Source organism: Pygocentrus nattereri, chromosome 4 (assembly GCF_015220715.1).
Source record: "Pygocentrus nattereri isolate fPygNat1 chromosome 4, fPygNat1.pri, whole genome shotgun sequence".
Taxonomy (NCBI): domain Eukaryota; kingdom Metazoa; phylum Chordata; class Actinopteri; order Characiformes; family Serrasalmidae; genus Pygocentrus; species Pygocentrus nattereri.
The window spans coordinates 29,301,015-29,316,458 of record NC_051214.1 but is presented as its reverse complement, the minus strand read 5'-3'; the positions used below and the strand labels follow the sequence as shown (position 1 = coordinate 29,316,458).

General features: G+C 40.0%; 2 protein-coding genes across 2 annotated transcripts in view; one reads left to right on the top strand and one right to left on the bottom strand.

The window, feature by feature from the left end:
- The window catches only part of dhcr24 (24-dehydrocholesterol reductase), a 19,582-nt gene extending 15,219 nt beyond the window's left edge, over positions 1 to 4,363 (bottom strand). Inside the window, exons 1-2 of the mRNA XM_017689091.2 lie at positions 3,920 to 4,363; positions 1,933 to 2,088 (exon numbers count right to left, since the gene is read on the bottom strand). Coding sequence (XP_017544580.1) covers positions 1,933 to 2,088; positions 3,920 to 4,150 — 387 coding nt within the window. The 5' untranslated portion in view covers positions 4,151 to 4,363. The remainder of the gene's footprint in view (positions 1 to 1,932; positions 2,089 to 3,919) is intronic.
- Positions 4,364 to 6,838: 2,475 nt separating this feature from the next.
- Positions 6,839 to 12,786, top strand: si:dkeyp-51f12.2 (uncharacterized protein LOC100151460 homolog). The gene is made up of 2 exons (XM_037538176.1): positions 6,839 to 7,164; positions 11,190 to 12,786. The coding sequence occupies exons 1-2, from the start codon at positions 6,881 to 6,883 to the stop codon at positions 11,434 to 11,436; spliced, it is 531 nt and encodes a 176-aa protein (XP_037394073.1). The 5' UTR covers positions 6,839 to 6,880; the 3' UTR covers positions 11,437 to 12,786.
- The last annotated feature ends 2,658 nt before the right edge of the window (positions 12,787 to 15,444 follow it).

The window sequence follows — 15,444 nt, the reverse complement described above, 5'->3', positions numbered from 1 at the left end:
TCCCTCCACCCTTCTCTGCTGGACCCCCTGGGAAGAGTTGAAGAGCCTGATGGCTCTGTGACCAAGGATCTCCTAAATCTGTCAGTTGAGCAGCTCTGTGACAGCAACCTGCCACTAAACATGCTCCTCCTGTCCATGATGATGGTGTGCAGTGGGTGGCCATCACCCTCCATAATGGAGAGCAGTTTGTGTAAGGTCCTTGTCTCAGCCACCTTGACCACAGAGTCCAGTTCCACACCGACCACTGACCCCGCTCGCCTGTCCAGCTTGTCCAGTCGCATCTTGTATCTCCTTTTTATGCTTCCTCGCCAGCACACCACAGCATAAAAAAGACACCTGGCAACCATGGTCTGACAGAACATCTGCAGGAGCTTCCTACAGATATTAAAGAACCTCAGCCTCCTCAGGAAGTAGAGCCTGCTTTGACCCTTCCTGTACAGGATGTCTGTGTTGGCTGACCAGTCCAACCGATTATCCAGTTGCAGCCCAAGATACCTGTAGGTCATTACCCTCTCCACTTCAACCCCCTCAACAGAGATTAGCTGTGTGGGTGGCCTAACCCTGTGAAAGTCCACTACCATGAGGAAGGACCCACAGCTTGTTCAGAAGCCTGACAGCCTGTGGGTAGAAACTGTTCATTAACCGGGTTGTTCTAGTCTGGAAGCTGCGTAATCTCCTGCCATGGTGAACAGGCCATGTGCTGGGTGGCTTCTGTCTGACCAGATCTTTTTGATCTTCCTGTAAGGCTGGTAGTTTGTTGCCTATGATGGCTTTTGCCATCCTCACCATTCCTCTAAGGGTCTTGCGGTCGCAGGCGGTGCAGCTGCTGTACCAGACAGTGATGCAGTCTGTGAGGATGCTCTCTATGGTGACCTGTAGAAGTTGGTGAGGATCTGAGGAGGCAGACCAAACTTCCTGAGCCTACGCAGGAAAAAGAGACGCTGATGGGCAGATCTCACAATAGTGTTGGTGTGGTGGAACAAGGTGAGGTCATCAGTGAGTTGTACACCGAGAAACTTTACACTGCTGTCCCATTGATGAACAGGGCAAAGTGACCACCCCTCTGCAGCTTCCTGTAGTCCACAATTATCTCTTTTGTTTTGCTGATGTTGAGACAGAGATTGTTGTCATGGCACCACTCTGACAGAGCGCTGACCTCATCTCTGTAGGCTGTTTCATCTCCATCAGTGATGAGGCCTAGGATGGTGGTGTCAGCAGCAAACTTGAAGGTGATGTTAGACATGTGTTTGGCTACGCAGTCATGTGTATACAGGAGTACAGGAGGGGGCTGAGCACACATCCCTGGGGAGCCCCTGTGCTCAAAGTCAGTGTGGAAGAGAAGCTGTGCCCAACTTTCACCACCTGGGGTCTGCTCATCAGGAAGTCCAGTACCCAGTTGCACAGATGAGAGTTTAAACCCAAGTCGGTGAGCTTAGGAATGAGTTTGGCAGGGTTGATTGTGTTGAATGTTGAGCTGTAATCTATGAACAGCATTCGTACATATGTGTTCTTTCTGTCCAGGTGCGTGAGAGCAGTGTGTATCATTAGTGCAATGATGTCGTCTGTGGATCTGTTGGAGCGGTATGCAAATCAGTGAGGGTCCATGGTGGCTGGAAGTGTTGAGCAGATGGCTCTTTGGCTCTTTATGTTCTCATGTAAGAACCACTGAAGAACTTTTTAAAGAGTGCTCTTTTAAAAAGGCTTTCTAATTACCTGATTAAGCAAATATTTTAAAGCAGGAAACCACGGAGGTTGGAGGCCTGTAGGACTAATCCTGAATACCACAGGATTAAATGCAAAACCATTTAGCCTACATTTAAAATGAGGCCTTTCATCATTTTCTTAACTCTGTATTATAACTGATAAAATAGCATCCAAAATTCCACAAAATGCTATCATTTTTGTCCCTGTAATATTGCAGTTTGACCCCACCTGTCTTTTCGTGTCCACCTCCAGAATGTCCATCATATTGATCATGATGTTCTTGTGGGTCTTCTTATATTTCCCCACCCTCAGAGACACAGTGAGCCAACCAGGACGGCCTGTGCACATGCGTGTCTTCCCTCCCTCTTTCTGCCACTCGCAAACCTGCAAAAAACAGAAGGGAATATTATCATATAGTGTATTCTATCATATTTATAATAAGCATATGGAGGAAAAAAATAAACTATGCAGTCTCCTTTTCAACACACTAAAAAGAGATTTGAGCCAAAATTAAATCATATTTTTCTTATCGTTACTGGTATTTCATATAAATACTCTGAAGACACACAGAGGTTCACTAGCCATTCAGGACAGTAAATGAAATGGCTATATTTGTGGACATTGCAATACTCGGTTCCTATCCTATGAAGTTTCTCTAGACCACTGCATTTTACATGAAACCACTTTGAATTACTTTTTTGACATTTCAATGATCAAATAAGGCACAATGTTTGAAAAATTTGTGCAATTCCACTTTAATAAAGTTTCAAAACTGAATCTGTGGTCATTGGAATGAATAAGCTTGTACCTCTCAGGTGTAAACTCCAAAAGTCATTTCTAGGGATGCACAGATATGGGAGTTGCTGATATCCAATATTTTTCAATCGCATTCATGTTAATGCCAACGTGCACACATTTAAAAGGTAGAAACTGGAATCACCTGGATTGGCATCATGGAAAAACTGTCTATTCTTATTACTATACAAAGAGAGCAAAATTCATAAACTGTAAGACTTTTAACATAGTAGCTCAGCACCTCCTAAACCAGTGGTCACTAAGTGTCCTCCTGGAGATCTGCTTTACTGCAGAGTTCAGTTCTAGCCTATATCTGCAGACTGCAGTTGGAACAAGACTCTGCGACTCTGCAGGAAAGGTAGATCCCAAAAACCAGGGTTGGTGACCGCTGCCCTAAATGTTTTGCTCTTCTGAAGGAAATATCAGTTTGGATGATTGGTTTTATTAAACGTTGTGAAATCTGCTCAGATTTCTGTCTCACTGCAGTTTAGGGAAGAATCTGGAGCAACAAGCAGTTGCAATTTCTGACCAGAATAAAAATTTAGTGGTTTCCTTCATAAAATAGCACACACTGATCAGCCATAACAATAAAACGATCTCCTTGTTTCTACACTCACTGTAAATTTGATCAGCTCCCCTTACCATTTAGGAGCACTTTGTAGTTCTACAACTACAGACTGTCGTCCATCTGTTTCTCTGCATACTTTTACCCTGTTCTTCAATGGTCAGGAACCCCACAAGGCCACTACACAGCAGGTATTATTTGGGTGGCAGATCATTCTCAGCACTGCAGTGACACTGATGTGGTGGAAGTGGGTTTGTGTGTGTTGAGCTGGTACGAGTGGATCAGACACAGCAGAGCTGCTGGATTTGGAGATGGTCTTAATGTCATGGATGATCAGTGTATATTAGAAAAGTGTTTCCTAATTCACAGGAGGCCCACCGCCACTGCATAGTTTCATGTTTTCCCTTCCGCTTGTTCAGTCATGACTCAGGGGTTTTAGAGCAGGCCAAGCATAAAACTGTGCAGTGCAAGGGGGACCTCCAGGAATCTCTCAGCTGAAGGGGGATCTGGAGGGAGGAGCTTCAACTACGTCACTCCAGTCAGGACCGTCATGGAGGAATGTAGATCTGAGCAGACAGAAAGATTTACAAAGAAAAACACAGAAGCCGACACGGATAGCCAACTGACCGGACATCCCAGCCAGGAATAGCCACAGCCTGTGCAGCATGCTCCTATTTTCTTTTCTCCCTTTCTCCTGAAATCCCTTGTGGAAGAGGTGGATTAGGAATGGCCATTTCCTCTGAGGAGATCCCACCAGTGAGACTTAAATACACAGACGGGGCTCTGAGACCAGAGTGGCCTGCAGTGCACGTGGCTAGAGAACCACGACTTGTGCAAATGTCCAGACCTACTCACCTGCCTCTGAATGTCTCTGACCCTCTGGTCGTGCAGCTTTGGTGCAGAGCACACCTTAAAGATGATCCAGGCTCGCACATAGTAGTACACATCAAAAATGACGGATAAAGGCAGGAGAAACAGGCAGACGAAGATCCAGCGCTGGTGAATTATAACATAATCTATACCTTTTACTTTGATCCATAACAGAAACAGAATAACCAAAACTCCGAGATACAGCAGCGGATCCATTCGAACTCCTTTCCTTTTCCTTTTTTCCCTCAAAGTACAAAAAAAGTATGTTTTTTTTCTGACGTCCCTTGAACGGTGACACCGTTGTGGAATGTCGCTGTTCGAATGTCAATCTTGCATCTAATCTGTTTTATTAAAAAAAAACAAAAGCCTCTCCCTGCGTCACACCGTGTAACCGCAAAGTTTGTCACCTTAATTTTATTTTGCATGAGGTTCAGTTACAAGAACTTGTCTAGGTGGCCCGGTTAGCCCCGCCCTTACTCAGCGCTGATTGGCCAGTGGCGCGTCAATTCTGTCGACTCAAGTTGTTGCGTGAAGATTTTTTATCCAATCAGAAAGTGGGAAGACCGTCACACCATTGACTGAGCCGGGCGTGCTCATTAGCATTCACCCTGTAAACAGAGGCAGGACATCAACCAGCGGGATCCCCAAACTCTTAAAGCGACAGCTTAAGAAGACGTGCAGTCATTCATATAATAAAATAAGTTATGCATAATTCTTTCACACGTTACGTAATCATTAATATGGCCGCTTAATCTCTGCTGTGATGGAGATATTGCAAGACAAACCAGCTCATTCAAATTCAGCCCCTGTGGGTTTGATGTCCACACTGATCAGTATTAATCAATGGCGGTGATGGCAGCGTCTCAAATACTTTGAAGAACTAATGAATGAGGAAAACGAGAGAGAGGAGGACAACGGGGGGAGAGATAGTGGATCAGGAAGTGCAGAGAATTAGTAAGGTGGAAGTGAGGGCAGCTTTAAAAAGGATGAAGAATGGAAAGGCAGTTGGTCCAGATGACATAATTGTGGAGTTATGGAGATGTTTAGGAGAGAAGGCAGTGGACATTTTAATCAGGTAGTTTAACAAAATCCTGGAAAGTGAGAGGATACCTGATGAGTGGAGAAGAAGTGTACTGGTCCCCATTTTTAAGAACAAGGGTGATGTGCAGAGCTGCAGTAACTACAGAGGTATAAAGTTGATGAGCCACACCATGAAGGTATGGGAAAGAGTTGTTGAAGCAAGGCTAAGGCGAGAGGTTCAGATCAGTGAGCAGCAGTTTGCTTTCATGCCCAGAAAGAGTACCACAGATGCAATTTTTGCGTTGAGTGTTGGTAGAAAAGTACAGAGAAGGTCAGAAGGAGCTACATTGTGTCTTTGTGGATCTAGAGAAGGCATATGATAGGGTGCCAAGAGAGGAAATGTATGAGGAAGTCAGGTGTAGCTGAAAAGTATGTTAGGGTGGTGCAGGACATGTATGAGGATAGTGAAACAGTGATGAGGTGTGCAGTTGGAGTGACAAATGGTTTCAAGGTGAAGGTAGGGTTACATCAGTGATCAGCTTTGAGCCCCTTCTTGTTCGCAATGGTGATGGACAGGTTGACAGATGAGGTCAGGCAGGAGGCTTCATGGACCATGATGTTTACAGATGACATTGTAATCTGTGGTGAGAGTAGAGAGCAGGTGGAAGAGAATCTGGAGAGGTGGAGGTTTGCACTGGAGAGGAGAGGAATGAAGGTCAGTAGAGACAAGACGGAATACATGTGTGTGAATGAGAGGGAGGCAGGTGGAAAGGTGAAGATGCAAGGAGTAGAGGCCGTAAAGGTGGATGACTTCAAATATCTTGGGTCAACCATCCAGAGCAATGGACAGTGTAGAAAAGAGGTGAAGAAGAGGGTGCAGGCAGGATGGAGTGGGTGGAGACGGATGTCAGGGCTGATGTGTGACAGAAGGATAGCAGCAAGAGTGAAAGGGAAGGTTTACAAGACAGTAGTGCGTCCTCCTATGATGTAGGGTTTGGAGACTGTGGCTCTATCTAAAAGACAGGAGGCTGAGCTGGAGGTGGCGGAGATGAAGATGCTGAGATTTTCGTTGGGAGTGATAAGGCTGGACAAGATTAGAAATGAGCAGATCAGAGGGACAGTGAAGGTGGAGCAGTTTGGAGATAAAGCCAGAGAGGCCAGGTTGAGATGGTTTGGACATGTGTTGAGGAGGAATAGTGGATATATTGGGCAAAGAATGTTGGAGATGGAGCTGCCGGGTAGAAGGAGAAGAGGTAGACCTCAGAGAAGGTTTATGGATGTAGTGAAGGTGGACATGGAGATGGTTGGTGTGAAAGTAGAGGAGGCAGTGGATAGGGCAAGATGGAGGCAGATGATCCGCTGTGGCGACCCCTAAAGGGAGCAGCCGAAAGAAGAAGAGGTGATGGCAGCGTCTCAGTCTCAGTCTGCGAGCGCGGCTCAGTCCACAGCTTCTGGGTGGGGCGAGTGCGTGGATGCGTTTAGCTCACTTTGAGAGGAAAGCGGACGGGAGCTACTGAAGCTCCTGTGCGCTCATCTAGGACTTGAATGGCACACGAACCGACTTTCAGCTGTTTTTACAGAAGTTAAACGAGGAAGTTAAACGACTAGGAAGCATGGAGCCGTTCAGACGCTGCGATTTCTCACGCCAGTTCAAGAGTATTAACGGATTTGACCGAATATGCCGCAAGAACACTCTTGAGTCTAAAGATGTACAAGACGCGTTGTGCAGTAGATTGAAGTATCCTGCAAACCACGCTTCTCCTTCAGTGAATGGAGTTTGCGACTTTTAGAGAAACTTGTGCTGCCAGGGCATCTCTCTCTCTCTCTCTCTCTCTCTCTCTCTCTCTCTCTCTCTCTCTCTCTCTCTCTCTCTCTCAGCGGCTCTAGTGAGGTGCTGAGCGGCGTGTGTGTCGGCGGAGCCTCGCCATGCCTTCCCTCCACCACGGGGCCGTTTTCATCGGCGTCTTTCTCATCGTCACCGGCGGCTCCACTGCCTTCCTCACGTCCAGCCAGAGCAGACTGCAGGCGTTCAGCCTCTGCTGCGTGGTGCTGGGAGCCGTCATGCTCATTCTGGGGCTCTTCTGGGCCATGAACGGCAAAAGCAACCCCGTCACCTACACTGCCGACTACACACACGACTACAGCCATGTCCTCTTCACCCCGCCGCCGGGGAGCCGCTTCCCTGAGTCCCAGTCCGTCTTTCTGAACAGGTAAAAAGTTCATGGTTGAGACTCTGCAAATGTTCAGCAGAAGCATGTGGGCAGTTCATTCTGATTCTGACTTTAGTTCGCCTTTATGCCGTTTTAGAGTTCATTCTTAAAGGACTAGCTCACCAAAAAGTACAGTTTCCCCAAAAATGGAAATTTATTTCTTTAGTCTCATAGAATATAATAGTCTAATAGAATGTAATAGGCTAGTATGATAGAATATAATAGTCTAATAGAATGTAATAGGCTAGTATGATAGAATATAATAGTCTAATAGAATATAATAGTCTAATGGAATGTAATAGTTATTATGATAGAATATAATAGTCTAATAGAATGTAATAGGCTAGTATGATAGAATATAATAGTCTAATAGAATGTAATAGGCTAGTATGATAGAATATAATAGTCTAATAGAATATAATAGTCTAATGGAATGTAATAGTTATTATGATAGAATATAATAGTCTAATGGAATGTAATAGGCTAGTATGATAGAATATAATAGTCTAATAGAATATAATAGGCTAGTATGATAGAATATAATAGTCTAATAGAATGTAATAGGTTAGTATGATAGAATATAATAGTCTAATAGAATGTAATAGGCTAGTATGATATAATATTATAGTCTATTAGAATGTAATAGGATAGTATGATAGAATATAATAGGCTAGTATGATAGAATATAATAGTCTAATAGAACGTAATAGGTTTGTATAATAGAATATAATAGTCTATTAGAATGTAATAGGTTAGTATGATAGAATATAATAGTCTAATGGAATGTAATAGGATAGTATGATAGAATATAATAGGCTAGTATGATAGAATATAATAGTCTAATAGAACGTAATAGGTTTGTATAATAGAATATAATAGTCTATTAGAATGTAATAGGTTAGTATGATAGAATATAATAGTCTAATGGAATGTAATAGGTTAGTATGATAGAATATAATAGTCTAATAGAATATAATAGGCTAGTATGATAGAATATAATAGTCTAATGGAATGTAATAGGATAGTATGATAGAATATAATAGGCTAGTATGATAGAATATAATAGTCTAATAGAACGTAATAGGTTTGTATAATAGAATATAATAGTCTAATAGAATGTAATAGGTTAGTATGATAGAATATAATAGTCTAATAGAATGTAATAGGCTAGTATGATAGAATATAATAGTCTAATAGAATATAATAGGTTAGTATGATAGAATATAATAGTCTAATGGAATGTAATAATTATTATGATAGAATATAATAGTCTAATAGAATGTAATAGGTTAGTATGATAGAATATAATAGTCTAATAGAATGTAATAGGCTAGTATGATAGAATATAATAGTCTAATAGAATATAATAGGTTAGTATGATAGAATATAATAGTCTAATGGAATGAAATAGTTATTATGATAGAATATAATAGTCTAATAGAATGTAATAGTTATTATGATAGAATATAATAGTTTAATAGAATGTAATAGGCTAATATGATAGAATATAATAGTCTAATAGAATATAATAGGTTAGTATGATAGAATATAATAGTCTAATGGAATGAAATAGTTATTATGATAGAATATAATAGTCTAATAGAATGTAATAGGCTAGTATGATAGAATATAATAGTTTAATAGAATGTAATAGGCTAGTATGATAGAATGTAATAGTCTAATAGAATGTAATAGTTATTATGATAGAATATAATAGTCTAATAGAATATAATAGGCTAGTATGATAGAATATAATAGTCTAATAGAATGTAATAGTTATTATGATAGAATATAATAGTCTAATAGAATGTAATAGGCTGGTATGATAAAATATAATAGTCTAATAGAATGTAATAGGCTAGTATGATAGATATAATAGTCTAATAGAATGTTATTGGTTAGTATGATAGAATATAATAGTCTAATAGAATGTAATAGTTAGTATGATAGAATATAATAGTCTTAATAGAATGTAATAGGCTAGTATGATAGAATATAATAGTCTAATAGAATGTAATAGTTATTATGGTAGAATATAATAGTCTAATAGAATGTAATAGTTATTATGATAGAATATAATAGTCTAATAGAATGTAATAGGCTAGTATGATAGAATATAATAGTCTTTTAGGCAGCATAGGCTTCCATAGTTCCCATATGGAAGAAAAACACATACACATGTTTACTCATTAAAATATATAGGCAATATATTTGATGCTTAAAATATGTGCTAAATATATTTAACTGTGCTATTTGTGAATATTTAAATGTACGCACATACAAATGAAAAATATGTATTAGTGTCACTTTGTAAAATATATAAGGCAAACATATTTGGAAAAATATATTACAGAGTTGATAAACATTTTAAAATGTATATGAAATATATTACCTTTGAATATGGATTTGCCTCATATGTACAGATTGACTGCAATTGACTGAGCAGGAAAAGGCATAAATTAGATTGTTCAGTGGACCATTAGTTCAGTGGTGGCACACTGCAGTCCTGGAGGACTAGGATCCAGCAATGTTGATTTTGATGATTTCCCTGCTTTTAACATGTCAACTAAACCCTGGAGTTAACTGGTGAGATGAAACAGTCAAAATGTAGGAAAATCACCAAACTGTTCTGGACCCCAGCCACCAGGATTGGAGTTAGCCACCTGTGCATTAGTTTAAATGTAGTTATAAAAGTTCCCTTTGAAAACAAATCTGTAGTTTGAAATTAATTCTGCTCTTTTTTCCCCTGTTGTGATTTGTGTAAGTGTCGCTATGTCGATTTCTCTTTATGTTGAGTCATTCTCATTGTAACTGTGATACTGTATGGTTCATTACACACACAGCATGATGTACAAAGGACACTGATTTCAAGAACTGGTCTGAACTATCTGGACAGGGTTTTTAATGGTATGACATGATGTAGACACAGTAATGCGAAAATGTGAAAGCAACAAAATGGATTCGATAATTGGTGTGTTTAGGAAAGCAGATAGCAAAATTTGATTGTGTTGAATTAACACTTCAGTCTCTGTTTTCATTTGTGTCCAGACTGGGTGTTAATTTACCAGTGAGAATACTGCTGTGCTCAGTTTTGTTCACCTCCTCATTGACAGTAGATTGGCAAATAATGCAGTGTCAGACCAAGCTAAACATGTCTTAGTGGACTTCATTTGGGGTAAGGGGTAATCTATGTCAGTTTGATTTTGCACCAAACTATTGAGCAACTCTACATATTAATCTGTATTTATGAAGAATGGAAAAATAATATGTATAATCCAGCTCTGAGCAGCCAGCTGAGTGCATCTACTATACACTTGGTAGGATAGATGAGGTGTCAGTTTACCAGTTTACATACATGCACACACACACACACACACACACACACACTAGGTACACTGGCTAAACACACACGCATGGCTGACAGATCTATAGAGGATTATGGGAATCATTTAAACGTATGTACTCTAAGGTGAGCTTCTAAATGCTGCCTCAATTTAGTGATGCCCTCTTGTGGTACAAATAATCTGGGTATTTCTATGCAGTTTCCACATTCAGCTCATTTTTCTTAGGAGTTTTATTTGAGCCAAGGAAACTGCCTCATATTCTAAATATGAGGTGGCAATTAATGTTCCCAATATAAAGGTGAAAAATAGTTTTCTATTACATTTCCTAGTCACAAAACCATGTTAATAGTGAATTATAGCTTTTCAAAAAAGATTTGGCACATAAAAAAATCTTCTACAATAGTAAGTATTCAGGGGGGAAAATTTTCCAACATAATTTTGGACCTTTCATTATGAAAAATGTCTCACAAAGGGTAGCTAGAAGTTATTAGTCATTCAATTGAGAGGACAAAAAGGAGTTTTAAGTTTTGTCCCAACTTGTAGCATATCTCACTGTAGCTAAGAACCTCTTTTGCAAAGATTAAAACTTGGACAATCAGCTGTGAGAAGGTCAATTTTTAGTTTTTAGTATTCAAAAAACTGACTGCAGATACTTGTGTGTTTGCATGTGTTTTTACCAAGAACTCTGGAGAGGCACAGACGAGGGATGTACAATGAAGATTTTGACTACCCTCCCATGGAGTCCACTTGCTTCAGTCCGTCTGGTCGAGCACAGCCTCCCCACTGGGAGATGGAGCCACCGCCTCCTTACGAAGTAGCCATCAAAACCACGTGCAGCTCCACGCACCTACGACGCAGCTACTCGGACACTCTACTGCCCACCGAACCGCTCTTCAGCCGCTCCCGAGAGATCAGCTTCGAAGTGTAATAGGGCTCTGACTGCCAATTATCCCCACTGGCCCTGCCCCTTACTTATACAGACAACCAGCATTGAGGAACACATCTCAATGATGTCACCTTAAGCCCTTTGCACTGCAAATACATTTTTTATCCTTACTTATTCTGACCCACCTCATTTCATTCCAAGTATGGTCAAAACAGTTTGCCATACTGATCTGCATTATTATGATCTTCACTATTGCTAATGATTAGAAATCATGGCCTAATTTTCAAAGCTAAGAGGTTCTCTCCACATGCAGCTGTGTCAGCAGATACTGATTAAACAAATTACCCAGAATGTTCTAGAAAAAAAATACGCTCCACCCACAGTAAGTCATTCTCAGATTCCACCCCAAGTAACATGCATGAATCACAATCGCTGCTTGAATTCGCTGGTTAAGAGCACACTGATTTGCTGGTGGCACAAGTCGTTCTTACAGGACATTCAGAAAGTTTTTACTGGACCAGTGAAAATTTACTTACATTCACTTGCACAATGCAAACTCAAAACAAGATTTAGGGCCAGTTACTCAGCCCCAGATTAAGCCTAAGAGTAAACTTCCAAGATTTCTACTAGTCTTTCACCATTAGCATTGAAGCCTATACCAGATGTAATCCTTGCCATAGAAACTGACCCCCTGTGTTTAATAAACCAAATAAAAAAAAACAGTCCTGCTGAATCAGAAGCACATGTTCCACCAGGCCATAAACAAGCATATAAGATGGACATTTTTGGAAATATACCAATTGCTATTCCTTGTGCATTGCTGCGGTTAGTAAAATTGAATTGACTGCTGACATAGTGGCAAAGCCCCTCCCAATGGATCATGTCTCCTTGTTCAGACTTTCGCTGAGAACTGACAGCCCCTACATGGAACACATTAGGGCAAATGCAATCCAGTGTACAATTAGGTTTGTCATAAATGGGCTTTTTTTCCCACGGAGGAAATGGACAATGGGAGAAACTTTGATTTGCGATGTACCGTAAATGTAGACCAGTGTGTGGTAATGGAAAGCATCGCTGATCTGATCTAAAATGACCGCAGTGCATTACCAGGTTTTCTATTACTCCAAGGGCCTGTTAGGGTTTTTTTTTTAATACTGTCAAACGAGACATTTTCAGTGACTGCTTCCTCTGACCACTAAAGTTACATAAAAATATGTGCCTCCGTTATTAAATACACTATAGGTGCTTTGCACATACACTATGCACTTCTTTTGCAAAGAATATACAGGATATATGTTGTGCATGTACTCAGAGTCTGCTTAGTCACTAAGTTTTTTTTGGTTGTTTTTTTTTTTGAACAATTAAAGGGGAAACAGCAAGTATGAAATCATATTACAGAAACAGTGTTTTATTATCTTATGACACACAAAAAACCCACAATTTAAGATCAAGCTGAGCATATTTGATGTGAGCGAAGGTCAAAGATCATTAACATCTGTAGGAAAAACAGTAATGTTACAAAAACATGTACACGACAGGGTCAGGTTGTTCCCAACCTCAGACCAGTTAGGTTAAGTTAGGAAGGTTTCTCCTCCTCGGTAATGTAGAACAGAACCAACTGGTTAACTGAGAACAGCTCAGCTGAGAAGCGGTAGGCCACACAAGCTCGCAGAACATGTGTCCAAGAACTGTTTGTCAAGAGCTGCACAAAAGCGCACAAAAGCGCAAGATTACCATGCGCAATGCCAAATATCAGCCAGAGTGCTGTAAACCACACTGACGTTGGGCTCCAGATCAGTTGAAATGCATTCTCTAGAGTGACGAATCACCAGATCTGGGTGTGGAGGATACCAGGAGAACATTAGAGTTTGGGAGGAGGGTTAAAGGTCTGAAGCTATTTTTCATGGTTTAGACCTCTTTGTTCTAGTGAAATCTTAATGCTATACCATACAGTAACATTCTAGAGAATTGTGGGCTTCCAAGACCTTTTCCTGTTTCATGACGGGGCCTCCTGTGGTCCATTTGTTTGTGTGGAAGAACTTGACTAGTCTGCACAGAGCTCTGACCCTCAACAACATCACTAATAACCACTAGAAGCAAATCTCTGCAGCCATATTTCAAAGTCTAGAAGAAAGTCCTCCCAGAAGAGTGGATGTGGTAGCAGCCAAAGGGGGGCCAACTCCATATTAATGCCCATGGTTTTGGATGTTTGGATGTCCACATACTTTTGTAGTGCATTTGCCAAAAGCAAATAAATATTGGCCTGAAACAGATATTCTACAGGATGTAACTTAGTTCTACATTACACTAAACTATGTCCTCAAGAAAACCACTTGGTTCTTAAATATCTAGGCCAACAAATAAAATGAGAGAGAAGAAAGGATCCTTTGAGCTACATTTGAGCCTCTGAGCTCTTGACAGTAACAAGGCCAGAGAGGGTCAGATTTAAATTAGCTAGATTAGGTAACGTTGCTATTCACATATCCTTACAGAACACTTAATGCTTATGGAAGTATATCAGTATAAAAATGTAATATGTAAAATGGCAATTCATTTGTATGGTTGCATTTAACTTTCCCACTCATAATGTGCAGCACTGCGCTCAAAATGAAAATTCAAATTTAATACTGCAATTTTAATTTGCCATTTGGTATACTGCTATTGACATTTAATTTACATAGAGATTTACATGCTTTATGAGTAGCTTTTTAAAGTAAAATGTATTTCTAGAATTGCATATTTATGCTTAATGTGATTATGCAATAATTGTGTCAAAATGTCATTTTCCTTATTCATTTTCACTTTCAAATGCATTTCAATTGCTTTATCAAAGAGAACACCAAGCTAGAAATATGCCAAAATTGAGATGTAAATGGGAAATAAGGCCAGCTACACTTATTCTGTGTCAAAATACCTTTGAAAATGCATTCAACCAGATTGCATTTTCATTTTTATGCTCTAACAATCATCCCATGGGTGGGGTGAACAGCACCCTCAGCGGAAATGGTTTTATTGGAAAATATGGCAGCCAAAGAGTTCATAGTTACTTATACATTAGCAGATGAGGTGAAGAAGAGAAATGTAGCCACTTGTGGTGCTTAATGTCTTTATAAAAACCCCACAAGAAAGTGTTTCATCGAACGTCTGGCAAAGTTTTCTGCTTTGTCAATCTGGTTGATAAAAGCAAGGCTTCCTTCTCACCAGCTTCTATTTCTTAAACTTTCCAGTCCACCTTAAACAGTGCAGCAGTTACATTCTGGTACCTCAATGCACCTAAATGTCACAGCACCATTAAAGATGGAATGGAAAACTAAAAAAAAAAGAAGCTAACTTCAGTTTTGCTTCATAAACTGAGAACAGTGGCTGAAAGTGAGGCTGGATATAGAGATTCCAGTTGATGTCATGTAGACATATCTTCTACAAAATGAGCAGCAGAGATGGATATATTACTCTGCCATCAGCTCATCTGCTAATATGTTACATGCTTTGTGAAGGTCTGCAGAGTTAAGCTAGCTAAAACCCATTGTTAACACCAGCTAACGCTACATTCCTAAACAAAGCCCCCATCTGCTGATTTTACTAACATGTACCAGCTCACTGTATCACACGTATATCAACAGTTTTTGTAATATGCATTTTTTAAATCAAGCAGAACATTAGAGATATGCTGGCTGATTTCAGTTCCGAGGTGACACAGTAAAGCAGCTGTTGCCAACTACCACAAGGTGGTTGTGTGATTTACACTTGTCCATATATACCAGAAATGCACTTTGATTAGAATTGCAAAGCACCTAAATCTCTGTGTAAATAAAATGTCAGTAATAGTGCACTGAATTCAAATTTTCATTGTACGGTCAATGTTGCATATATGCGTGGGAAATGGAAATACAAACAAAATGCATTGCCATTGTACAGATTACATTTTCATTTTCATTTTGATACTGACATGCTTCCACCTACTGTTGTTGAACTAATGTTATAAACATAAGAGCACCACATGCTTGAGAAAAAAAATTGGAAAAACTATGGTCCTGGCTCATTATACAGGAT